The 27530-nt window shown below is 47.3% G+C and overlaps 1 protein-coding gene across 1 annotated transcript; it reads left to right on the plus strand.

Annotated features, from left to right (window-relative positions):
- Nucleotides 1–958: 958 nt before the first annotated feature.
- Nucleotides 959–27491, plus strand: tgfbi (transforming growth factor, beta-induced). The gene is made up of 17 exons (XM_061079025.1): nt 959–1137; nt 1646–1744; nt 9651–9715; nt 10505–10662; nt 14196–14360; nt 14447–14593; nt 14669–14810; nt 14912–15124; nt 17208–17345; nt 21396–21538; nt 23059–23195; nt 25192–25322; nt 26136–26260; nt 26343–26445; nt 26544–26611; nt 26736–26760; nt 26853–27491. Exons 1-17 carry the CDS (start codon nt 1016–1018, stop codon nt 26906–26908), a joined length of 2037 nt encoding a protein of 678 aa, XP_060935008.1. The 5' UTR covers nt 959–1015; the 3' UTR covers nt 26909–27491.
- The last annotated feature ends 39 nt before the right edge of the window (nt 27492–27530 follow it).

A 27530-nucleotide genomic window follows, 5' to 3' on the forward strand; every position in this document is an offset into this window, starting at 1 on the left:
TATATTGTTAAAAATTGGACTTCCTCTACTCATTTCATAATATGCATTCCAGTGTCAAAGTGTAATTGTTTTTTGTGAAAATGTTCCTCCAGGTGTTTATCTAGGGCTGCCTAGTTCCCCAGAGCAGACGTGAGCTTTCTGCCTGAACGTCTTCTGTCCCCTCGGCCCTGCTGCTTTTATAAAAAGAAATCCAATGTGTTTCTAATCTATTTCTAATCTGAATTTAGTCAGGCTCACATGCAAGCTTATAGTTAAAACCTACTAATTTTCAAATGAGCCCCAATCCAAGATGAATCTCAACACTATTGCCAGGGAAGGTGCATGTAAATCTATAACTCTTTGTTTTCCATATATTTATAGTTGGCTCTATTTGTCCCTTGCTCTATGTCTCACCAGCATAATGTTTCTATGTCAACAACAAAAACAGATTGTATTCAAGAACCCCGGAGGCCTGGCTCCTGTGGCCATATCATTTATAGTAGCTTTCACATGTTTAATCTGTATTGTTTAAGCTTTCACAAATATTTATTTAACATCTACTTTGATTTTCAGTTTGGTCCATGTCCCATCTGCCAACATGGAGGAGGCTTGTGATCTATACTGCAGCCAGACACCAGGGGGCGATGCAGATGATTTGTCTTCAGTTTAGACGAGCTGTCATGTCTTCCATCTTCATGTGATCAGGAAGTTTCCATGTTATTGTTCATGTTCCTGAACACAGCATGGAGTTCTTTCAATTCAGATTTTATGTCTGGCACATGAACGTAGCCCCCCCCACCCCCTCTAACTTTTTAACGTGACAGATTCTCTCCACCTTTAAGTCTTCGTCCACACCAGGACAGGAATTCTTCTTCTGACGTCAAAGTCCGTCCCCTGCCTTTTGTCCCTCCCCTTGCCCCTCCCCCTGCCCCCCTGTATAAACATGCTGCTGCTGGCTGAGGGGGGGGCAGTGTGAGCAGCTGAGGGAGGAAGAGGAAGAGCCGAGCGAAGCAGCGAACAGAGACTTTCAGCGAAGATGAAGGAGTGTGTTCTGGTTCTGCTGGTCCTGGGTCTGATCCTGGTTCTGAGCCGGTGTGAGGCCCGATCTCCTTATCAGGCGGTTCTGCAGCACAGCCGCATCCGGGGCCGCCAGCAGGGGTGAGCACATCTGTTATACATCTGTTATACATCTGGTTAAACATCTGTTATACATCTGATTATACATCTGGTTAAACATCTGACCAACTATCATTATCAATCAATCACATTTTATTTGTCTCATATTCCCAGTTTGTCTCTCAGATGTTCACAAGGATCAACTTCCTGTTCTTAACTCAACAAGAGTCAAACAGAAACTTAGTGATCAGTGAATAAAGCTCAGTCCCATGTGAGGATCCTCTCCCAGGACACACACATGCTGATGGAACTGAACACATCAACACAACAACACAACAACACAACAACACATGAAGAGTTTTATCTGACCAATGATCTGATTGATCTGATTGATCTTCATGGAACCACTCTGATAGGATTCATGCATCACACACTAACTGTGTGTGTGTGTACATGGATTCAGCAGACACACTCTGACTCGTGTGTTAACAGAAAGTTGTGATGTTGAGATGATGAAGACGAGTTGATCTTCGTCTCTTTTCTCTTACAGACCAAACGTTTGTGCGATGCAGCAGATCAAAGGAACCGACAGAAAATACTTCACCAACTGCAAACAGTGGTACCACCGCAAGGTGTGCGGCCAGCCCACGTGAGTCCTCCGTGTGTGTGTGTGCGTGTGTGTCTGTGTGTGCGTGTGTGTGTGTGTGCGTGTGTGCGTGTGCGTGTGTGTGCGTGTGCGTGTGCGTGTGTGTGCGTGTGCGTGTGCGTGTGCGTGTGTGTGTGTGTGTGTGTGCTGGGGACGTACCAGTGTTCCTCTTACAGAACCTTTTTTCTCGGCTCCACTCCAGAACCGGTCGGGTTCTCTGACAAATCATTTTGCTTGATTATCACTGATTCATTATAATTTCTCTCTGAAGTTGAAGCTTCTCAGATGATGTTTCTGATTCTCTCTGTTCAGATAGAAACATGTTGCTCGGAACTCTGGGAAGTTTCCCTCTACTTCCTGTCATTTATCAGCTGAAACAAATAAACAGAAAATATTTTTATTTGAAGAATTCTGATGATATAACGTTATATTTTATGTTCTATGATGTTACAACCCTCGTTAAGTCCTAATGGATTTTACTCTGAGTAACATTGCGTCACAAAAACACACACACACACACACACACACACACACACACACACACACACACACACACACACACACACACACACACACACACACACACACACACACACACACACACACACACACACACACACACACACACACACACACACACACACACACTCCCTGCTTTAATCCTGTTCACTTCATGCAGTGTCACACAGCTGCTGCCAGTGCCTCATTAACGATGTGTGTGTGTGTGTGTATGTCGTCGTCATGGAGACAGCCGTCCTCATCTTGTCTGACTGTCTCTTCAGTCGTGTCTCAGTCTGTGATTGGACAGAATGTTCAGCGCAGTTCGTAAACGTCCTCAGAGTCGAATGTTTCTCACAAACAGAGTCTTTCAGGAAACTGGAAACTAAGGAAGTGAGAGTTTCTCACACAGGCACACACAGGCACACACAGATACACACACAGATACACACAGGCACACACAGACACACACACACACACACACAGACACACACACACACACTGTGAAAACACTCATATCAATGACAGTTTTATTACATTTACACTCTTGGGGGGGGAGTGTGTGTGTGAGAGAGAGAACAGACTTGTCTTTGTGTCTCGGGTTGTGTATCTCTGGGTTTCTCTGGAGGAGGATCAGCAGGTCGGAGGTCAACAGGAGGAAGACTCATAACCCTGCACCCCCGCCCTGTCCTCCCAGCAGACTTCTGTCCTCGTCTCCTAAAACTCCTTCAGCTGCAGAGACTGTCCCTGGTGTCTCTGGTGAACTGAACCACAGAACTGTCCATGTGAGGGGACAGCAGACCAGGTCTCGGGTCAGGCTGAACTTCACAGGGACGAGTGGACATGTTCATTACGTGTAGGGTTGCAAAATTCAGGGAATATTCAAAGTTGGAAACTTTCCTTGGGAATTAACGGGAATTAACGGGAATAAACTGGAAATGTTGTGGGTAATTTATACTAACTGTATTGACCTTGTCATATACAGACATAAATATCAACATTTTGTTTTGTTATAGTCTGATTTGAGCCCTGAGGAAACTTTGGGCACTTGACTATATGCTTCTGCATCGTTGTGTCATTCTTAACATAGGTCTTTGCACAGTATTTGCAAATGTACACAGCCTTTCCTTCTACATTGGATGAGGTGAAATGTCTCCACACATGAGAGAGTGCACGTGGCATTGTTCTGTAGAATAAGATGAGAAGAAAGTTTGTAAAAAAACACTAATGCAATGCCAGAGATATAAATAGTTAGCCAAACAATTGGAATCGTCTGTAAACATATTTTACAATTGATGGATAAATGAATGGAAATAGTCTAGATGAACAGATGAACAATCCTCAATCAGCATGATAATATATTTTCCCAGTAATATCATTGAAACTTACCTGACTAGTCCTTCACTCTACAGCAGGCCTCAGTAGCCCTGCTGTAGAGTGAAGCATGCTGGGAGTTATCTGTGCATGTGATGGAAGAATGACCAGTGGAGGCTTGAAACTCAACGTTCCATACATCTTTAAAATAGAGTTTTGAATGATGTTTTTATTGCTCAGTGTTTAATTTGCGTTTTTGTTTTTTTTCAAAATTCCAAAAATTCCTGAGCTAAACTTCCCATGGAAAGTTTCCTGAAATTTACCAGAAACTTTCCGCCCCTTTGCAACCCTAAAATTACGTTGATTCAATTTTCTATTTCAGATTCCATTTTCTGGAAATTTTCCTGAGTTCATGTCTGAAAGTAACAGTCCAGTCTCATGGACACATTCAGTCTCTGACTGGACTCAAGCTTCAGTGTCTCTGGATCAATGAGTCAATGTCGGATGTTTAGCGACCACAGAGACAGGGACAGACTTTGTCCAACAGGATGAGTTCATCGTGGTTCAGTCCTGGGTCCTGGTCTCATCTGGGTCTTTATCGCTTGTTCCTTCCACAGCTCATTCACTCGCTATCGTCTCAGTTTATTGACACTTCAGCTTTGGACGTTATGAACGAGTCTCTGTGTCGTCTGTCTCCTCCTCTGGCTCCTCCTCTGTCTCCTCCTCTGGCTCCTCCCACATCACAGAGCGTCCTTGGAAACGTCTTTTCATCCTCGTGAACCTTCTCCTCGGGTTTATTGTTTTAATCAGCAGCAGTTTCACTTGAATTAGGAAAGAGTTTTTATTTCCATGTGAGAATCTGAGTGAAGGTCGACTGCTGAGCGGTGTCTCTCTCCGACAGGAGACACGTGTTTTCCTCTCGGACGCTGGAGCAAGTTTCCGTCCGGCGCTCGACCTCCGCGGCTGAGTTACTGCGACCTCGCTCTGTTTGTTTAGTCAGGAATCCACAGCGGCCATCTTTGTTTATGTGGAGAACAAACGAGAGTCGAGTTTCCATCTGGTTTGATAATCAGTCCAGTGTGTTCCAACACACACACACACACACACACACACACACACACACACACACACACACACACACACACACACACACACACACAGACACACAGACACACACACACACACACACACACACACACACACACACACACACACACACACACACACACACAGTCAGTAGCTGATCTCCATCTGTTTACATTTTACTGCTGTTGTGATTGGACGCTTCAGGAGCTGTGGGAGTTTTTACCGTTTTCTGTCTCAGATGTGAACTTTGATTTGATTAAAGAAGCTACTGCTGAAATGTAGACCAGAGACCAGAGACCAGAGACCAGAGACTAGGGACCAGAGACCAGAGACCAGAGACCAGAGACCAGAGACCAGAGACCAGAGACCAGACCAGAGACCAGAGACCAGACCAGAGACTAGAGACCAGAGACCAGAGACTAGGGACTAGAGACCAGAGACCAGAGACCAGAGACCAGAGACCAGAGACCAGAGACCAGAGACCAGAGACCAGACCAGAGACCAGAGACCAGACCAGAGACTAGAGACCAGAGACCAGAGACCAGAGACTAGGGACTAGGGACTAGAGACTAGGGACTAGAGACCAGAGACCAGAGACCAGAGACCAGACCAGAGACTAGGGACTAGGGACTAGAGACCAGAGACTAGGGACTAGAGACCAGAGACCAGAGACTAGGGACTAGAGACCAGAGACCAGAGACCAGAGACCAGACCAGAGACTATAGACCAGAGACCAGACCAGAGACCAGAGACCAGAGACTAGGGACTAGAGACCAGACCAGAGACCAGAGACCAGAGACCAGAGACCAGAGACTAGAGACTAGAGACCAGAGACCAGAGACCAGAGACCAGAGACCAGACCAGAGACTAGAGACCAGAGACCAGACCAGAGACCAGAGACCAGAGACCAGAGACCAGAGACTAGGGACTAGAGACCAGAGACCAGAGACCAGAGACCAGAGACCAGAGACTAGGGACTAGAGACCAGAGACCAGAGACCAGAGACCAGAGACCAGACCAGACCAGAGACCAGAGACCAGAGACCAGAGACCAGAGACCAGAGACCAGAGACCAGAGACCAGACCAGAGACCAGAGACCAGAGACCAGAGACCAGAGACCAGAGACCAGAGACTAGAGACTAGAGACCAGAGACCAGAGACCAGGGACTAGAGACCAGAGACAAGAGACCAGAGACCAGACCAGAGACCAGAGACCAGAGACCAGAGACCAGAGACCAGAGACCAGAGACCAGAGACCAGAGACCAGAGACCAGACCAGAGACTAGAGACCAGAGACCAGTGACCAGTGACCAGACCAGAGACTAGAGACCAGAGACTAGAGACTAGAGACCAGAGACTAGAGACCAGAGACCAGAGACCAGAGACCAGACCAGAGACCAGAGACCAGAGACCAGAGACCAGAGACCAGAGACCAGAGACCAGAGACCAGAGACCAGAGACCAGTGACCAGACCAGAGACCAGAGACCAGTGACTAGAGACCAGAGACTAGAGACTAGAGACCAGAGACCAGGGACCAGACCAGAGACTAGATACCAGAGACTAGAGACTAGAGACCAGAGACCAGAGACCAGAGACCAGAGACCAGAGACCAGAGACCAGACCAGAGACCAGAGACTAGGGACCAAAGACCAGAGACCAGAGACCAGAGACCAGAGACCAGAGACCAGAGACCAGAGACCAGACCAGAGACTAGACACCATAGACCAGAAACTAGGGACCAGACCAGAGACTAGAGACCAGAGACTAGAGACTAGAGACTAGAGACCAGAGACCAGAGACTAGAGACCAGAGAACAGAGACTAGGGACCAGACCAGAGACTAGAGACCAGAGACTAGAGACTAGAGACCAGAGACCAGAGACAAGTGACTAGAGCAAAGACTAGAGACCAGAGACTAGAGACTGGAGACTGGAGACTAGAGACTGGAGACTAGACTAGAGACCAGAGACCAGAGACCAGAGACCAGAGACTAGAGAGCACTGACCAGTGACCAGACCAGAGACTGGAGACCAGAGATTAGAGCAGAGCCTAGACCAGATAATAGAGACCAGACCAGAGATCAGTGACTAGAGCAGAGACTAGAGACCAGAGACTAGAGACCAGACCAGAGACTAGAGACCAGACCAGAGACGAGACACCATGACCAGACCAGAGACTAGAGCAAACCCTAGACCAGGGACTAGAGACCAGAGACTAGACACCAGAGACTAGAGACCAGAGACTAGAGTAGACCCTAGACCAGGGACTAGAGACCAGAGACTAGACACCAGAGACTAGACCAGAGACTAGAGCAGACCCTAGACCAGGGACTAGACACCAGTGACTAGACACCAGAGACTAGACCAGAGACTAGCGCAGACCCTAGACCAGGGACTAGAGACCAGAGACTAGACACCAGAGACTAGAGCAGACCCTAGACCAGAGAGTAGAGACCAGACCAGACTAGAGACCAGACCAGAGACTAGACACCTGTGACCAGAACAGAGACTAGAGTAGACCCTAGACCAGGGACTAGAGACCAGAGACTAGACACCAGAGACTAGAGCAGACCCTAGACCAGGGACTAGACACCACTGACTAGACACCAGAAACTAGACCAGAGACTAGAGCAGACCCTAGACCTGGGACTAGAGACCAGAGACTAGACACCAGAGACTAGACTAGAGCAGACCCTAGACCAGAGACTAGACACCAGAGACTAGAGACCAGAGACTAGAGTAGACCCTAGACCAGGGACTAGAGACCAGAGACTAGACACCAGAGACTAGACCAGAGACTAGAGCAGACCCTAGACCAGGGACTAGACACCAGTGACTAGACACCAGAGACTAGACCAGAGACTAGAGCAGACCCTAGACCAGGGACTAGAGATCAGAGACTAGACACCAGAGACTAGAGCAGACCCTAGACCAGAGAGTAGAGACCAGACCAGACTAGAGACCAGACCAGAGACTAGACACCTGTGACCAGAACAGAGACTAGAGTAGACCCTAGACCAGGGACTAGAGACCAGAGACTAGACACCAGAGACTAGACCAGACCCTATACCAGGGACTAGACACCACTGACTAGACACCAGAGACTAGACCAGAGACTAGAGCAGACCCTAGACCTGGGACTAGAGACCAGAGACTAGACACCAGAGACTAGACTAGAGCAGACCCTAGACCAGAGACTAGACACCAGAGACTAGAGACCAGAGACTAGAGTATACCCTAGACCAGAGACTAGAGCAGACCCTAGACCAGAGAGTAGAGACCAGACCAGACTAGAGACCAGACCAGAGACTAGACACCTGTGACAAGAACAGAGACTAGAGCAGACCCTAGACCAGAGAGTAGAGACCAGACCAGACTAGAGACCGAGACCAGAGACTAGAGACCTTTGTCTTTCTATGTTCTGTATCCTGAACATTTCTTTGATTTTGCTTCAATGCAGCAGCTGTTTCACACTCTGGTTAAAGGATCTTGAATGTGGTTCGTGGTCCCGTCTGTGTTGCAATGCATCATGGTGGGTGGTTCAATGAGCCGAGGCTTCCTGGACGGTGGTGGTTCTGCAGTGAACTGGAGACACTGGAACGCGGTGTTTTTCCTGGCAGCGGCTCCGGTTCCTCCTCGGGCGTCTGCTCAGGCTGCAGATTCTTCTGGTCTCTGAGGAAATGAGCTTTATGAGCCCAGACGGCTGAGACACATTTATGATGGAAACCTCGACAGGAAGTCGTGGAGGTTCTGCCGCCACGCTTCATTACAGTCCACATGTGCTGAGAGCCGTCATCAGGCTCAGACGCTCCACGGGGGGGCAGAGGGGATCGAACCTGAAACCCGCAGCAGAGGTCACAGTAGCTGTGGAGTCAGTGACTCTGAGACGGACCACAGCTGGACGCACTCAGCAGGAAACAGCTTCACATCCCGTGCATCAGATTCACAGATCAGAGACCGCAGGCAAACAGAACATGTCTTATTAAAGAAATGTTCGAGGTTCTTCCCTCACGCAGCCTGTATTATTATGCTTGATTGATGTTAACATCTCCCAGCCACTAGGTGCCAGTATTGTGCCATAGGCTGGATGTCAAGCGCCATTAAATAATAATAATAAGAAGCCTCCACATGAATCTCTCTGAGGTGCAGCCGCTCAGGTGTATTGTGATGGCACAGGCATCTCAGCCTTCATGGGGAGAAGACTCTGGCGTTGTTGTTCATAAGAACTGTGATGTGTTGCACGTTATGTGTAGAAGATGTTGTGTGTCGATCACGAGTGTGAAGCGCAAATTTGAGACAAAGCACGAAAGAAGTTTAAAGATCAGGCAGACGAGGGAGAATCCATCACACGTGCAGTGACGGGTGTGAGAAGCCAACTCGCTCAAAGTCTTTCTGAGCAAAGTTCACAAATCTGAACATGCGTCCGGTCGGGGGGGATGATGACAAACTATCATCATGAGATAAACATGTTTCTATAAATAGCCAAAATGGATGAAATGACATGTCTGTTGGAATGTGGTTCAATAGTAAAACTTAATGTTTAAAATAATGTTGATATGGCAAATTAATTAAGAAGAAAATTCACATTGGCACTTATTGTCAAAAAGGTTGACCCCCCCCCCCCCTGCCATAGATCATAGACTGCAAGTGTCTTAAGTGTTTAGGACCTTCAGGACCTTCTTTCAGGACCTTCTGGTTCTTCACAGAGTGGTTCTAAAGGAACTGGTACCAGTCCAGAGAAGGTTCTACACACGTGTTCCGTGTTCTGAATAAAGTTGAGTTGCTGCAGAAAACCAGGAAACAGATAAAACATCTGCGGCGTCGAGTTTCTGTAGAAGTTTCCGTTTTAGTTCAAACTCACTCATCTGAAAGGTCCTCACGCTTTCACCAGGGGGGAGGGGCCAATGGAAAGGGAGGGGTCCGTCTAGAAGTAGAGGTCAGCTGGGGGAGGGGTCAGTGGAGAGGGAGGAGTCATGCTCTGTTTTATGGAAGTCTCCTGCTTTGTTTTTCAGTGTGATCACGTACGAGTGTTGCCCGGGATATGAGAAGATTCCAGGAGAGAAAGGATGTCCTGCTGGTATGACCTCTGACCTCTGACTCCCCCAAACACACACTTCAAATAAAAAACACACAATATAAATTCCGTTATGTCAACATACAAGGACTTTCTGTTCTAAAACACCACTCAACATGCCGGGAGTAGAAAGTAGGACAAGGTAAATAAACACTGTGACACAGCTACAGATGCATTTCTCCATGTTTCTGGAGGAGGCGGAGACTATGATCTGATGTGCTGATGGTTTTGACGTCAATAATATGTCGTCCAATGAAAACATCGAGATCAACTAGTGACAGATCACATGATCTATTAAAAGGAGAAATAAGGGTTGTTTCTTTCCTCTAGTTGTGGTATTACTAAGGTACTAAGGTTATCTAGTTTTTTGTGATATATTTAATGAGTTCAAAAGGAAATACCTTGTCAGTATTCTGAAGGTACTTCTACACCATCGTGATGTCACATGGGCCCCATGTTTAAAAATGCATGATGAGTGGCTAGTCTGACGCGCCCAATAACGAAGCCAGGTAGAGTCCTACAACACTGCAAGCTGTTGACCAATCAAAACAGAGGGAACCAGCTGACCAATCAGAGCAGACTGTATCCGGAGGGGGGTCTTAAAGAGACAGGAGCTAAAACCAAGTGTTTGAGACAGAGGCTGAAGAGAGGAGCTGCGGCGACGGACAGTCTGAGGAACGAGATGTTTCCTGAACATTAGAGCATTCAAACATTTGAACAGTCATAACACTGATTAGAAGGATCAACCTGAAGACGAGCAGAACGTGCTGTTGTCATTGTGTGTTTCTGCAGCGCTGCCCCTGGTCAACATCTACAACACTCTGGGTGTGGTCGGAGCCTCCACCACGCAGATGTACTCTGACCGAGCCAAACTGAGGGAGGAGGTCGAAGGTCCAGGAAGCTTCACCTTCTTCGCCCCGAGCAACGAGGCCTGGGCTGCTCTGCCCACAGTCAGTAACACACAGTACTGCTGCAGACACACAATGATCACAACCCCCTCTCGTCCAACAAGCACCAAGACTGAGGAAATGTGACATCTCCACAGAGAAATGCTGCACGTACATGCACTGTGTGTGAATGGTTGGATGTGTGTGAATGTGTGTGAATGTGTGTGAATGTGTGTGAATGTGTGTGAATGTGTGTGAATGGTTGGATGTGTGTGAATGTGTGTGAATGTGTGTGAATGTGTGTGAATGGTTGGATGTGTGTGAATGTGTGTGAATGTGTGTGAATGTGTGTGAATGGTTGGATGTGTGTGAATGTGTGTGAATGTGTGTGAATGTGTGTGAATGTGTGTGAATGTGTGTGAATGTGTGTGAATGGTTGGATGTGTGTGAATGTGTGTGAATGTGTGTGAATGGTTGGATGTGTGTGAATGTGTGTGAATGTGTGTGAATGTGTGTGAATGTGTGTGAATGTGTGTGAATGTGTGTGAAAGGTTGGATGTGTGTGAATGTGTGTGAATGTGTGTGAATGTGTGTGAATGTGTGTGAATGTGTGTGAATGGTTGGATGTGTGTGAATGTGTGTGAATGGTTGGATGTGTGTGAATGTGTGTGAATGTGTGTGAATGTGTGTGAATGTGTGTGAATGTGTGTGAATGTGTGTGAATGTGTGTGAATGTGTGTGAATGGTTGGATGTGTGTGAATGTGTGTGAATGTGTGTGAATGGTTGGATGTGTGTGAATGTGTGTGAATGGTTGGATGTGTGTGAATGTGTGTGAATGTGTGTGAATGGTTGGATGTGTGTGAATGTGTGTGAATGTGTGTGAATGTGTGTGAATGGTTGGATGTGTGTGAATGTGTGTGAATGGTTGGATGTGTGTGAATGTGTGTGAATGTGTGTGAATGGTTGGATGTGTGTGAATGTGTGTGAATGTGTGTGAATGGTTGGATGTGTGTGAATGTGTGTGAATGTGTGTGAATGTGTGTGAATGGTTGGATGTGTGTGAATGTGTGTGAATGGTTGGATGTGTGTGAATGTGTGTGAATGGTTGGATGTGTGTGAATGGTTGGATGTGTGTGAATGGTTGGGTGTGTGTGAATGTGTGTGAATGGTTGGATGTGTGTGAATGGTTGGATGTGTGTGAATGTGTGTGAATGGTTGGATGTGTGTGAATGGTTGGATGTGTGTGAATGGTTGGATGTGTGTGAATGGTTGGATGTGTGTGAATGGTTGGATGTGTGTGAATGGTTGGATGTGTGTGAATGGTTGGATGTGTGTGAATGGTTGGATGTGTGTGAATGGCTGGATGTGTGTGAATGGTTGGATGTGTGTGAATGTGTGTGAATGGTTGGATGTGTGTGAATGGTTGGATGTGTGTGAATGGTTGGATGTGTGTGAATGGTTGGATGTGTGTGAATGTGTGTGAATGGTTGGATGTGTGTGAATGGTCGGATGCGTGTGAATGTGTGTGAATGGTTGGATGTGTGTGAATGGTTGGATGTGTGTGAATGTGTGTGAATGGTTGTATTTGTGTGAATGGTTGGATGTGTGTGAATGGTTGGATGTGTGTGAATGGTTGGATGTGTGTGAATGTGTGTGAATGGTTGTATTTGTGTGAATGGTTGGATGTGTGTGAATGGTTGGATGTGTGTGAATGGTTGGATGTGTGTGAATGGTTGGATGTGTGTGAATGGTTGGATGTGTGTGAATGGTTGGATGTGTGTGAATGGTTGGATGTGTGTGAATGGTTGGATGTGTGTGACTGGTTGGATGTGTGTGAATGGTTGGATGTGTGTGAATGGTTGGATGTGTGTGAATGGTTGGATGTGTGTGAATGGTTGGATGTGTGTGAATGGTTGGATGTGTGTGAATGTGTGTGAATGGTTGGATGTGTGTGAATGGTTGGATGTGTGTGAATGGTTGGATGTGTGTGAATGGTTGGATGTGTGTGAATGGTTGGATGTGTGTGAATGGTTGGATGTGTGTGAATGGTTGGATGTGTGTGAATGGTTGGATGTGTGTGAATGGTTGGATGTGTGTGACTGGTTGGATGTGTGTGAATGGTTGGATGTGTGTGAATGGTTGGATGTGTGTGAATGGTTGGATGTGTGTGAATGGTTGGATGTGTGTGAATGTGTGTGAATGGTTGGATGTGTGTGAATGGTTGGATGTGTGTGAATGGTTGGATGTGTGTGAATGGTTGGATGTGTGTGAATGGTTGGATGTGTGTGAATGGTTGGATGTGTGTGAATGGTTGGATGTGTGTGAATGGTTGGATGTGTGTGAATGGTTGGATGTGTGATTGGTTGGATGTGTGTGAATTGTTGGATGTGTGTGAATGGTTGGATGTGTGTGAATGGTTTGATGTGTGATTGGTTGGATGTGTGTGAATGGTTGGATGTGTGTGAATGGTTGGATGTGTGTGAATGGTTGGATGTGTGTGAATGGTTGGATGTGTGTGAATGGTTGGATGTGTGTGAATGTGTGTGAATGGTTGGATGTGTGTGAATGGTTGGATGTGTGTGACTGGTTAGATGTGTGTGAATGGTTGGATGTGTGTGAATGGTTGGATGTGTGTGACTGGTTAGATGTGTGTGAATGGTTGGATGTGTGTGACTGGTTAGATGTGTGTGACTGGTTAGATGTGTGTGAATGGTTGGATGTGTGTGAATGGTTGGATGTGTGAATGGTTGGATGTGTGATTGGTTGGATGTGTGATTGGTTGGATGTGTGTGAATGGTTGGATGTGTGATTGGTTGGATGTGTGTGAATGGTTGGATGTGTGTGAATGGTTGGATGTGTGATTGGTTGGATGTGTGTGAATGTGTGTGAATGGTTGGATGTGTGTGAATGGTTGGATGTGTGTGACTGGTTGGATGTGTGTGAATGGTTGGATGTGTGATTGGTTGGATGTGTGTGAATGGTTGGATGTGTGATTGGTTGGTTGTGTGTGAATGGTTGGATGTGTGATTGGTTGGATGTGTGTGAATGGTTGGATGTGTGATTGGTTGGTTGTGTGTGAATGGTTGGATGTGTGATTGGTTGGATGTGTGTGAATGGTTGGATGTGTGATTGGTTGGTTGTGTGTGAATGGTTGGATGTGTGATTGGTTGGATGTGTGTGAATGGTTGGATGTGTGATTGGTTGGTTGTGTGTGAATGGTTGGATGTGTGATTGGTTGGATGTGTGTGAATGGTTGGATGTGTGATTGGTTGGATGTGTGTGACTGGTTGGATGTGTGATTGGTTGGATGTGTGTGACTGGTTGGATGTGTGATTGGTTGTATATGTGTGAATGGTTGGATGTGTGACTGGTTGGATGTGTGATTGGTTGGTTGTGTGTGAATGGTTGGATGTGTGATTGGTTGGATGTGTGTGAATGGTTGGATGTGTGTGAATGGTTGGATGTGTGATTGGTTGGTTGTGTGTGAATGGTTGGATGTGTGATTGGTTGGATGTGTGTGAATGGTTGGATGTGTGATTGGTTGGATGTGTGTTCCTGCTTGAACCTTGTTGTGTTCTCTGTGGTCTTGCTGCAGGAGATCCTCGATGCTCTGGTGAGCAACGTGAACATCGAGCTGCTGAACGCTCTTCATTACCACATGGTGAACCGCCGCCTGACCTCGGAGGAGCTGAGACACGGGTCCTCCTTCGCCTCCATGTACCAGGACTTCCACGTTCACATCCACCACTACAGCAACGGAGTCGGTGACACACCGGGACACACGAGCACTCACACAGCGCTCCTCCTCTCTCCACACTGACCTCCTCCTCTGTCTCCCCTCGTCAGATCGTGACAGTGAACTGTGCTCGTCTGATCAAACCCGACCAACACGCCACCAACGGCATTGTGCATGTGGTCGACCGTGTCATCACCGCCATCTCCAGCGACGTGATGACGCTGATCGACGTGGACGAGGACCTGGAGACGCTGCGTGTGAGGTCATCAGGTCTGACGCAGGTTCAGGTTCAAGGTTCACTCACTGACTTCCTTTGATTCTTTTCTTTCCAGACGGCCATCGCCGCCGCAGGTCTGACCCCGATGCTGGAGAGCGACGGGCAGTACACCGTCTTCGCTCCCACCAATGAAGCCTTCGAGAAGATTCCTCCGGAGACCCTGAACAGGATCCTTGGAGACCCCGTTGCTCTGAAAGGTGGCCAGCAGGAGGCGCTCTGATCACACTGCTGATGGTTTTGTTTGTTAAGACAAACGTGAAGAAGTGGACTGACGTGACTCCGCCTCTGTTCCCCTCAGACCTGCTGAACTACCACATCCTGAAGCAGATGCAGTGCGCCGAGTCCATCGTGTCGGGGACTCCGATGGAGACGCTGCAGGGAACCGTCCTGGAGGTCGGCTGTGACCGTGACCTCATGACCCTGAACGGGAAGGCCATCGTCACCAAGAAGGACCAGCTGGGAACCAACGGAGTGGTCCACTACATCAACGAGCTGCTGATCCCAGACTCAGGTACTACTACTACTGCATTCACTACTACTACTACTGCATTCACTACTACTACTACTACTGCTACTACTGCATTCACTACTACTACTACTACTGCATTCACTACTACTACTGCATTCACTACTACTACCACTACTGCTACTACTACTGCATTCACTACTACTACTACTGCATTCACTACTACTACTGCATTCACTACTACTACTACTACTGCTACTACTACTGCATTCACTACTACTACTACTGCATTCACTACTACTACTACTACTGCTACTACTGCATTCACTACTACTACTACTACTACTACCACTACTACTACTACTACTGCTACTACTACTGCATTCACTACTACTACTACTACTGCTACTACTACTGCATTCACTACTACTACTACTACTGCTACTACTACTGCATTCACTACTACTACCACTACTACTACTACTACTACTGCATTCACTACTACTACTACTACTGCTACTACTACTGCATTCACTACTACTACCACTACTACTACTACTACTACTGCATTCACTACTACTACTACTACTGCTACTACTACTGCATTCACTACTACTACTACTACTGCTACTACTACTGCATTCACTACTACTACTACTGCATTCACTACTACTACTACTACTGCTACTACTGCATTCACTACTACTACTACTACTACTACCACTACTACTACTACTACTGCTACTACTACTGCATTCACTACTACTACTACTACTGCTACTACTACTGCATTCACTACTACTACTACTACTGCTACTACTGCATTCACTACTACTACTACTGCATTTACTACTACTACTACTACTGCTACTACTACTGCATTCACTACTACTACTACTGCATTCACTACTACTACTGCATTCACTACTACTACTACTGCATTCACTACTACTACTACTACTGCTACTACTACTGCATTCACTACTACTACTACTACTGCTACTACTACTGCATTCACTACTACTACTACTACTGCTACTACTACTGCATTCACTACTACTACTACTGCATTCACTACTACTACCACTGCTACTACCACTGCTACTACTACTGCATTCACTACTACTACTACTACTGCTACTACTACTGCATTCACTACTACTACTACTACTGCTACTACTACTGCATTCACTACTACTACCACTACTACTACTACTACTACTGCATTCACTACTACTACCACTACTACTACTACTACTGCTAATACTACTGCATTCACTACTACTACCACTACTGCTACTACTACTGCATTCACTACTACTACCACTACTACTACTACTGCATTCACTACTACTACTACTACTACTGCTACTACTACTGCATTCACTACTACTACCACTGCTACTACCACTGCTACTACTACTGCATTCACTACTACTACTACCACTACTACTACTGCATTCACTACTACTACTACCACTGCTAAAACTGCTACTACTACTACTGTTACTGCATTCACTACTACTACCACTGATACTACTACTACTGCATTCACTACTACTACCACTGCTACTACTACTACTACTACTGCTAACACTGCTACTACCACTGCTACTACTACTACATTCACTACTACTACTACTGCATTCACTACTACTACCACTGCTACTACTACTACTACCACTGCTACTACTACTACTACTACTACTACTATCGTTGCTACTACTACTACTAACACTACTACTACCACTGCTACTACTACTACTACTACTACTACTATTGTTGCTACTGCTACTACTAACACTGCTACTGGTACTTTCACTGCTACTACTACTACTACTACCACTGCTGCTGCTACTACTACTACTACTACTACTACTATCGTTGCTACTACTACTACTAACACTGCTACTGGTACTTTCACTGCTACTACTACTACTACTACCACTGCTGCTGGTACTACTAATACTACTACAACTACTACTACCACTACTACTACCACTACTACTGCTACAGCTACTGCTACTACTACTGGTACACTTAAAGCCACAGTACAACTCATACATTCTACTCATACTAGTACTCGTAGTGATACCTGCAGAACTCACAGTATCATCGACTATTTCAGCGAAAACTCTCCTGGAGCTGGCCGAAGGTTCATCTGTTACCACGGCAACCACGTTGTTTGTTGAGGCCGGCCTCAGCCCCCACCTGACGGGTTCCGAGGCTCTGACCCTGTTAGCTCCGCTCAACGACGCCTTCAAAGGTAACGCCCACACTCCTGTGATCAGTGAGACACCTCTGACCACCTGTCTGTCCACCTGTCTGTCCACCTGTCTCTCTGTCCACCTGTCTGTCCACCTGTCTGTCCACCTGTCTCTCTGACCACCTGTCTCTCTGACCACCTGTCTGTCCACCTGTCTCTCTGACCACCTGTCTCTCTGACCACCTGTCTGTCCACCTGTCTGTCCACCTGTCTGTCCACCTGTCTGTCCACCTGTCTCTCTGACCACCTGTCTCTCTGACCACCTGTCTGTCCACCTGTCTCTCTGACATCCTGTCTGTCAACCTGTCTGTCAACCTGTCTCTCTGACCACCTGTCTGACCACCTGTCTGTCCACCTGTCTCTCTGTCAACCTGTCTCTCTGTCAACCTGTCTGTCCACCTGTCTCTCTGACCACCTGTCTGTCCACCTGTCTGTCCACCTGTCTCTCTGTCAACCTGTCTCTCTGTCAACCTGTCTGTCCACCTGTCTGTCCACCTGTCTCTCTGACCACCTGTCTGTCCACCTGTCTGTCCACCTGTCTCTCTGACCACCTGTCTGTCCACCTGTCTCTCTGACCACCTGTCTCTCTGACCACCTGTCTGTCCACCTGTCTCTCTGACCACCTGTCTGTCCACCTGTCTCTCTGACCACCTGTCTGTCCACCTGTCTCTCTGACCACCTGTCTGTCAACCTGTCTCTCTGACCACCCGTCTGTCCACCTGTCTGTCCACCTGTCTCTCTGACCACCTGTCTCTCTGACCACCTGTCTGTCAACCTGTCTCTCTGTCAACCTGTCTGTCCACCTGTCTCTCTGACCACCTGTCTGTCCACCTGTCTGTCCACCTGTCTCTCTGTCAACCTGTCTGTCCACCTGTCTCTCTGACCACCTGTCTGTCCACCTGTCTGTCCACCTGTCTCTCTGACCACCTGTCTGACCACCTGTCTGTCCACCTGTCTCTCTGACCACCTGTCTGACCACCTGTCTGTCCACCTGTCTCTCTGACCACCTGTCTGTCAACCTGTCTCTCTGACCACCTGTCTGTCAACCTGTCTCTCTGTCCACCTGTCTCTCTGACCACCTGTCTGTCAACCTGTCTGTCAACCTGTCTCTCTGTCTACCTGTCTGTCAACCTGTCTCTCTGACCACCTGTCTCTCTGACCACCTGTCTGTCAACCTGTCTCTCTGTCCACCTGTCTCTCTGACCACCTGTCTGTCAACCTGTCTCTCTGACCACCTGTCTGTCAACCTGTCTCTCTGACCACCTGTCTGTCAACCTGTCTCTCTGACCACCTGTCTGACCACCTGTCTGTCCACCTGTCTCTCTGACCACCTGTCTGTCAACCTGTCTGTCAACCTGTCTCTCTGACCACCTGTCTGTCCACCTGTCTGTCAACCTGTCTGTCCACCTGTCTGTCCACCTGTCTGTCCACCTGTCTCTCTGACCACCTGTCTGTCAACCTGTCTGTCCACCTGTCTCTCTGACCACCTGTCTGACCACCTGTCTGTCCACCTGTCTCTCTGACCACCTGTCTGTCAACCTGTCTGTCAACCTGTCTGTCCACCTGTCTCTCTGACCACCTGTCTGTCAACCTGTCTCTCTCTCTGACCACCTGTCTGTCAAACTGTCTCTCTGACCACCTGTCTGTCCACCTGTCTGTCCACCTGTCTCTCTGACCACCTGTCTGTCAACCTGTCTCTCTCTCTGACCACCTGTCTGTCCATCTGTCTGTCCACCTGTCTCTCTGACCACCTGTCTGACCACCTGTCTGACCACCTGTCTGTCAACCTGTCTCTCTGAACACCTGTCTGTCCACCTGTCTGTCCACCTGTCTCTCTGACCACCTGTCTGTCAACCTGTCTGTCCACCTGTCTCTCTGACCACTTGTCTGACCACCTGTCTGTCAACCTGTCTCTCTGACCACCTGTCTGTCCACCTGTCTGTCCACCTGTCTCTCTGACCACCTGTCTGTCAACCTGTCTGTCAACCTGTCTCTCTGTCCACCTGTCTGTCAACCTGTCTCTCTGACCACCTGTCTGTCCACCTGTCTGTCCACCTGTCTCTCTGTCCACCTGTCTGTCAACCTGTCTGTCAACCTGTCTCTCTGACCACCTGTCTGTCCACCTGTCTCTCTGACAACCTGTCTGTCCACCTGTCTGTCCACCTGTCTCTCTGTCCACCTGTCTGTCCACCTGTCTGTCAAACTGTCTCTCTGTCCACCTGTCTGTCCACCTGTCTCTCTGTCCACCTGTCTGTCCACCTGTCTCTCTGACCACCTGTCTCTCTGACCACCTGTCTCTCTGACCACCTGTCTGTCCACCTGTCTGTCCACCTGTCTCTCTGACCACCTGTCTGTCCACCTGTCTCTCTCTCTGACCACCTGTCTGTCAAACTGTCTCTCTGACCACCTGTCTCTCTGACCACCTGTCTGTCCACCTGTCTGTCAACCTGTCTCTCTGTCCACCTGTCTGTCCACCTGTCTCTCTGACCACCTGTCTGTCAACCTGTCTCTCTGACCACCTGTCTGTCCACCTGTCTGTCCACCTGTCTCTCTGACCACCTGTCTGTCCACCTGTCTGTCAACCTGTCTCTCTGACCACCTGTCTGATCACCTGTCTGTCAACCTGTCTCTCTGACCACCTGTCTGTCCACCTGTCTGTCCACCTGTCTGTCAACCTGTCTCTCTGACCACCTGTCTGTCCACCTGTCTCTCTGACCACCTGTCTGTCAACCTGTCTGTCAACCTGTCTCTCTGACCACCTGTCTGTCCACCTGTCTCTCTGACCACCTGTCTGTCCACCTGTCTCTCTGACCACCTGTCTGTCCACCTGTCTGTCCACCTGTCTCTCTGACCACCTGTCTGTCCACCTGTCTCTCTGACCACCTGTCTGTCCACCTGTCTCTCTGACCACCTGTCTGTCCACCTGTCTGTCAACCTGTCTCTCTGACCACCTGTCTGTCCACCTGTCTCTCTGACCACCTGTCTGTCCACCTGTCTGTCAACCTGTCTCTCTGTCCACCTGTCTGTCCACCTGTCTCTCTGACCACCTGTCTGTCAACCTGTCTGTCCACCTGTCTGTCCACCTGTCTCTCTGACCACCTGTCTGTCAACCTGTCTGTCAACCTGTTTCTCTGACCACCTGTCTGTCCACCTGTCTCTCTGTCCACCTGTCTGTCCACCTGTCTCTCTGACCACCTGTCTGACCACCTGTCTGTCCACCTGTCTCTCTGACCACCTGTCTGTCCACCTGTCTCTCTGTCCACCTGTCTGTCCACCTGTCTCTCTGTCAACCTGTCTCTCCACCTGTCTCTCTGACCACCTGTCTGTCCACCTGTCTCTCTGACCACCTGTCTGTCCACCTGTCTCTCTGTCCACCTGTCTGTCAACCTGTCTCTCTGACCACCTGTCTGTCAACCTGTCTGTCAACCTGTCTCTCTGACCACCTGTCTGTCAACCTGTCTCTCTGTCCACCTGTCTGTCCACCTGTCTCTCTGACCACCTGTCTGTCAACCTGTCTCTCTGACCACCTGTCTGTCCACCTGTCTCTCTGACCACCTGTCTGTCCACCTGTCTCTCTGACCACCTGTCTGTCCACCTGTCTCTCTGACCACCTGTCTGTCCACCTGTCTGTCAACCTGTCTCTCTGACCACCTGTCTGTCAACCTGTCTGTCCACCTGTCTCTCTGACCACCTGTCTGTCCACCTCTCTCTCTGACCACCTGTCTGACCACCTGTCTGTCCACCTGTCTCTCTGTCCACCTGTCTCTCTGACCACCTGTCTGTCCACCTGTCTGTCCACCTGTCTCTCTGACCACCTGTCTGTCCACCTGTCTGTGCACCTGTCTCTCTGACCACCTGTCTGACCACCTGTCTGTCCACCTGTCTCTCTGACCACCTCTCTGTCCACCTGTCTCTCTGACCACCTGTCTGTCCACCTGTCTCTCTGTCCACCTGTCTCTCTGACCACCTGTCTGTCCACCTGTCTCTCTGACCACCTGTCTGTCCACCTGTCTCTCTGACCACCTGTCTGTCCACCTGTCTGTCTCTCAGGCAGTGTGACGATGTCTCCTGACAGGAAGAAGCTGATGACTAACCACCTGGTGAAGCAGCAGCTGTCCTCCAAGTCTCTGTACCACGGTCAGGAGCTGGAGACGCTGGGAGGTCTCTCACTCAGAGTCTTCGTCTACAGAAACGTACGAGTGTTTGGTTTGTTCCTTCAAAATCACTTTGATGTCACGTGACATCGTGATGAGTTGTGTAGCAGCGCCTTGTGTCGTATATCCACACCTGGTCAGACACGCCCCTCAACCAGGCAGGTAGAGAGAGAGAGAGGCCGACACACTCGACCTGCTCCAAGCAAGTACAACAGACCTCTGTAGAGCGACCGGGTTCACACCGGACACGCTTCACTCCGCGGCGGTCATCCTGCGATTCCTCTCCGTGATCACACACAGCTGATATGTGTCATTAACTGCAGCGGCGTCCCAGCGTTTGTCCTTTTTAATGTTGTCTTTAAACAACACGGCCGAGGATCAAACAGCTCACTGTACTTCTAATGTCATCCATCTTCAAGAACTTCTCCGCTGTTTGCTCCGTTCAATGTCGGGTGTCGAGGGTAAATTACGTATTCTCCACTCAAGCCAAGCACCCCCCCTCTCTCTTTTTATCTTTATGACTGCTTGTGTGGCTGTAGTGGGGGGGGCAGAGGGGGACATTTAATAATGTGATCGGTAAAAATTAAAACTCCAGGACAACAGAAGGGGGATACAAACTATTGGATGCATATTTTATCATTTATATCATATAAAATATGTCATCAATATCGTTTAAAACCATTTTTCACTGTGTTTCCTGCAGCGATACGCTCGCGTCAGGCGCAAAAAACAGACTCGACGCCGAAACGATCGCTGCACGCCGCCAGGCTTCAGCCTCCGGTGGGGCCGGCACAGAGGATTAACATGGGGGTGGATGGGAGTCAGCTGTTATTTAAGGCTCGACGCTGCGCTTACGCGTCCGGTGTGAAGCCGGCGTAACACGTTTCTGCGTCACACAAGGGCGTCGGACATTTAGTGTGTCTCTGTGTATTTGATTTTATGATTTATTTTACACTCCCACTCAATCGCAGAGAGAGACAGAGACGGTGAAGATGAAAGAGTTCAGTACAGTTTAGGGGCTGTTAATACAGAAGGATGATCGCTGCAGCTCCAGGATCAGAACAGAAGCAGCGGTTGGTTTGTATCGGGACAGAGTCGGATTGTCAGACAGAATTTTTAGTCCCTCAATTACAAAGTGAAACCAGAACTAACAAATCAGATGAAACATGGAACAAACATGAGACCCGAACCCTGTTCAGATTTCTGACTCATTCATCAACTTTCAGTCGGTTGAGTCTATCGAGTCGGTTAGTCCCTCTGGTTGGAACTTCTTTGGAATAACATTTATTGAAAATGTTCACAGCCAACTCAAGACCTCAGCTGATTCGTGAGACATGATCAGTGAGCATTCTCCGGCACCACCCGATGGACGGAGGAGGCCAGGGCACGCTCTGACATCGAGTCCTGAGCGGCCGCCTCTGGATGGGTGTGAGGGGGAGATGAGGCTCGGGACCGCGTTGTACCTGCTCACAAGTCTAGTTATAGTTATTATCAAAATAATAATGAATATGTGGATAATCAATCATGTACAGAACTGGTTTCATGTCTCTGTGTTATAGAATCTGTGCATCGAGAACGCCTGCATCGCAGCTCACGATAAGACCGGACGTTACGCCTCCATGTTCACTGTGGACAAAGTCCTCACTCCACCGATGGGAACCATCATGGACATCCTGAAGGCAGACGACCGCTTCAGGTGAGAACACGTCATGTTTACCAGGGAAGGAATCTCTCCAGAGCTCGAAGAAAGAGATCGTTTTCCTGCCAACTGTTCAACGGGCAAACACTGATACACGATCGTAAACGATAGTAAACACTAGTTAATGTTAGTAAACACAGGTCAACGATGGTAAACACTAGTTAATGTTAGTAAACACAGGTCAACGATGGTAAACACTAGTAAACGATGGTAAACGATAATAAAAAAACTAGCACACGATAGTAAACGATGGTAAACACTAGTAAACGATAGTAAACGATGGTAAACACTAGTAAACGATGGTAAACGATGGTAAACACTAGTAAACGATAGTAAACGATAGTAAACGATGGTAAACACTAGTAAACGATGGTAAACGATAGTAAAAAAAACTAGCACACGATAGTAAACGATAGTAAACACTAGTTAATGTTAGTAAACGATAGTAAACGATGGTAAACACTAGTTAATGTTAGTAAACACAGGTCAACGATGGTAAACACTGTAAACGATGGTAAACGATAATAAAAAAAACTAGCACACGATAGTAAACTATGGTAAACACTAGTAAACGATAGTAAACGATGGTAAACGATGGTAAACACTAGTAAACGATGGTAAACAATAGTAAAAAAAACTAGCACACGATAGTAAACGATGGTAAACACTAGTAAACGATAGTAAACGATGGTAAACGATGGTAAACACTAGTAAACGATGGTAAACAATAGTAAAAAAAACTAGCACACGATAGTAAACGATGGTAAACACTAGTAAACAATGGTAAACAATAGTAAAAAAACTAGCACACGATAGTGAACGATAGTAAACACTAGTTAACACAGGTCAACGATGGTAAACACTAGTAAACGATGGTAAACAATAGTAAAAAAAACTAGCACACGATAGTAAACGATGGTAAACACTAGTAAACGATAGTAAACGATGGTAAACGATAGTAAACACTAGTAAACGATGGTAAACGATGGTAAACGATAGTAAAAAACTAGCACACGATAGTAAACGATGGTAAACACTAGTAAACGATAGTAAACGATGGTAAACGATAGTAAAAAACTAGCACACGATAGTGAACGATAGTAAACACTAGTAAACACAGGTCAATGATGGTAAACACTAGTAAACAATAGTAAACGATAGTGAACGATAGTAAACAATAGTAAACACTAGTAAACACAGGTCAATGATGGTAAACACTAGTAAACAATAGTAAACAATAGTAAACGATGGTAAACGATAGTAAACACTAGTAAACAATGGTAAACGATAGTAAAAAACTAGCACACGATAGTAAACGATAGTAAACACTAGTTAATGTTAGTAAACACAGGTCAACGATGGTAAACGATAGTAAAAAAAACTAGCACACGATAGTAAACGATGGTAAACACTAGTAAACGATAGTAAACGATGGTAAACGATAGTAAACACTAGTAAACACAGGTCAATGATAGTAAACGACGGCTCTTAAATGTTGGAATGAGCTGCCCATTAACATCAGGGCAGCAGCACTAACATGTCACTTACTTATAGAACTTTGTAGTTTTTTTTTTTTAAGAGAATTGTACTTTCTTGATTCTTGTTCTGGTTTGTTCCTCATGGTTGATGCACTTATTGTCCACTTGTCCACTTAGAGTCTCTTTGGATAAAAGCGTCAGCTAAATGGAATGGAATGGAATGCTACTGTTACTAATATGCATCATTGTGATATCAACACCCTGAAATGTCCCATGGAGGACACAAGGTTTATGACTTGTACTGCAGCCAACCACCAGGGGGCAGTCTAAATGTTTTTGCTTCAAGCTGTCGTGTTAAAGTAGAGTTGTCGTGATCAGAGACGTCTGCCGCGTCACATGATAAACCTGCATGCTCCCAGCCCTCATTTCAATCAATCAATCAATCAATCAATCAATCAATCAATCAATCAATCAATCAGCTAAGGTCTAAGAGAGCAACACACCTGTGTTTTCAGTCTCCTGGTCGGAGCCATCCAGACGGCGGGGATGACGGAGCTGTTGAACCAGCAGAGGGCGCACACCTTCTTTGCTCCCACCAACGACGCCTTCAACGCCATGCCACGTCTCCAGCTCAACAACCTGTTGCGTGAGTATGACAGATCACGCTACATGTTTCAGAGGGTGATTCGCTCCCGTCAGTTGATGTGACATCACACTTGGTTCTGTAAACTTTTACAGTTCCAATGTTTTGCAACTCACAGCCTCAGTTAACGTCACTGTAACTTCCTGCCTCTAGAGGGCGTTTCAGTCCGGCTGGTGAGTCGAGCTGCAGCTGCTCAGCTTGTTTTTCTGTAAACTTCAGATCAGACGTCTGACGACTCAAATCTGCTTCAAACACAGAGTTCAAAACCACCAAGATGTCAAAGGGTAAAATGAGACTTCAAACTGGAGAAAGAGTAGTTATGGACTCTTCAGACAAACCAACTGACACGAGCACAAAGAGGATGTGACGCCACCAACAGGCGAACACGTGCAACATTACCTTGATTAAAACTATTTCTGCCAGTTTGAAAACATAAAGTAAAACATAAGACAAACGTCTGGTTGTTTTTAAAGAGACTGAGGTGAAAACATCTGGATCACGTGACGTCTCTGCTCCTTCTCGTCTCAGCTGCTCCTTGTTCGGTCCGAACGTCTCCAACAGTTTATACGACTGCTGAATGTGGTTTATATAAACTGTCAGTGCTGCTGAATGTGGTTTATATAAACTGTCAGTGCTGCCGAATGAAGGCACGAGGGCCGAGAGCTCCGCCCCCTCTTTCACCACGATGTCAGATCTTTCAGGATCAGATGCAAGAATCTTAAACTGAGGCTGAACTCTTTCGAACTGATTTAAAACTCTAAGTCAATGACAGGAAGTGACTGACAGGGCCAATCTGCTGTCTCTCTTTGTTGCCAGGCGACCACCAGGAGCTGTCGGCCATGCTCAGGTATCATCTGGGCGAAGGCGTGTTGGTCAGCGGGGGCGTGGCCTCTCACACCAGAGTCAAGCCTCTGCAGGGAGAGAAGCTGGAGCTGGGCCTGGTCAGTGCTCGCGCCTCACTCATACCTTTCACTGATCATCGCTCAGTCACGGCACATGGTCACATGATCTGTTTCCTTCCAGCGGAACTACACCGTCTACGTCAACAAGGTCCCGGTGGCCGACGCAGACCTGATGGCGACTAACGGAGTTGTGCACGCTGTCGACAGCATCATCAGATCTCTGCGTGAGTCTCAGCCTCTTCCTTTCCTGTTGGTGAACCTGCAGATCATTACTTTATCTTTTGTCCTGCTGCCCCCTGCTGATGTCTCTGTGTCTCTGCAGCTCCCAAAGTGGACAGAGAACAGGCGGACGGACCTGCGTCTCCTCTCAGATCAGCTGCTTCCTCCAGGGTGAGTAAAGACAACACCTGATCACCTTCATGTGACGTCAGTGAACCCGAGGACTCTGAACAGTCACAGCACGTTTCACATTTCAGCCTTTGACTGGAATCTGACACCTTCTCTCTTTTCACAGGCCGAGGCCAAGAGCTTCAGGAACGGTGAGTTTGTTCAGGTGTTTGAAAAGTTCAAACTCTTCTGAGAAGGCGTGGAGTCGTTCCCTCGTCACCTTCGCTGTGTCTCTCTGTTTCAGACGACCTCTTCCAGAAGGTGATCCGGAGTCGCTCCAGCAGGACCATGAGTCAATGAGAGACTTGCCACAACCCCCGAGGAACCGAAGAATGAGAACCACAGAACGCCTTCTCAGCCCAAAGGGTCAAATGTCTCAAACCTTAAATCCTGTGAAATCCTCGAAAAAGTTTGTTCCCTACGATCAGGAAAAGTTTCAGAGTCGTCCAAACCAAAGATTCAGATTAAACACGTGAAAACGATTCATTTAGAAAAATTAACTTTCATCAGTGTTTGTTGTTTTATCACCGCCTCTGTGGGTTGTTGAAAGGCATTCTGGGAGATGTAGTTTTTATGACCAGTGATAAATGACGGATCAAATTGAGGGATTTTTTACAAACAGGTGAAAGTTTTTAATCGCCTTTTTATTTTAACAGTGTTTTATTTTCTGTGTTCTGTAAAAAAGCAACAAATTTTGAATAAATGTCCAGAGTATGAAGTCTGAAGTCCTGCAGCCTGAGGTCAGAGGTCAGACTCACACTGTGACCAGCTGACTTCTGCAGATTCCTCTGATTTTTTTCTTTGCTCTGTTTTGTAAAATAAAAATGAAAACACACCAAGTCTGTAACTGAAACTGTATGTGTGTGTCTTTCTGAATAAAAGCTCAGAGTTCAGGTTCATGTGTCTGTGATCTGTGCACGTT

This window comes from Limanda limanda, chromosome 10 (assembly GCF_963576545.1).
Source record: "Limanda limanda chromosome 10, fLimLim1.1, whole genome shotgun sequence".
NCBI lineage: Eukaryota > Metazoa > Chordata > Actinopteri > Pleuronectiformes > Pleuronectidae > Limanda > Limanda limanda.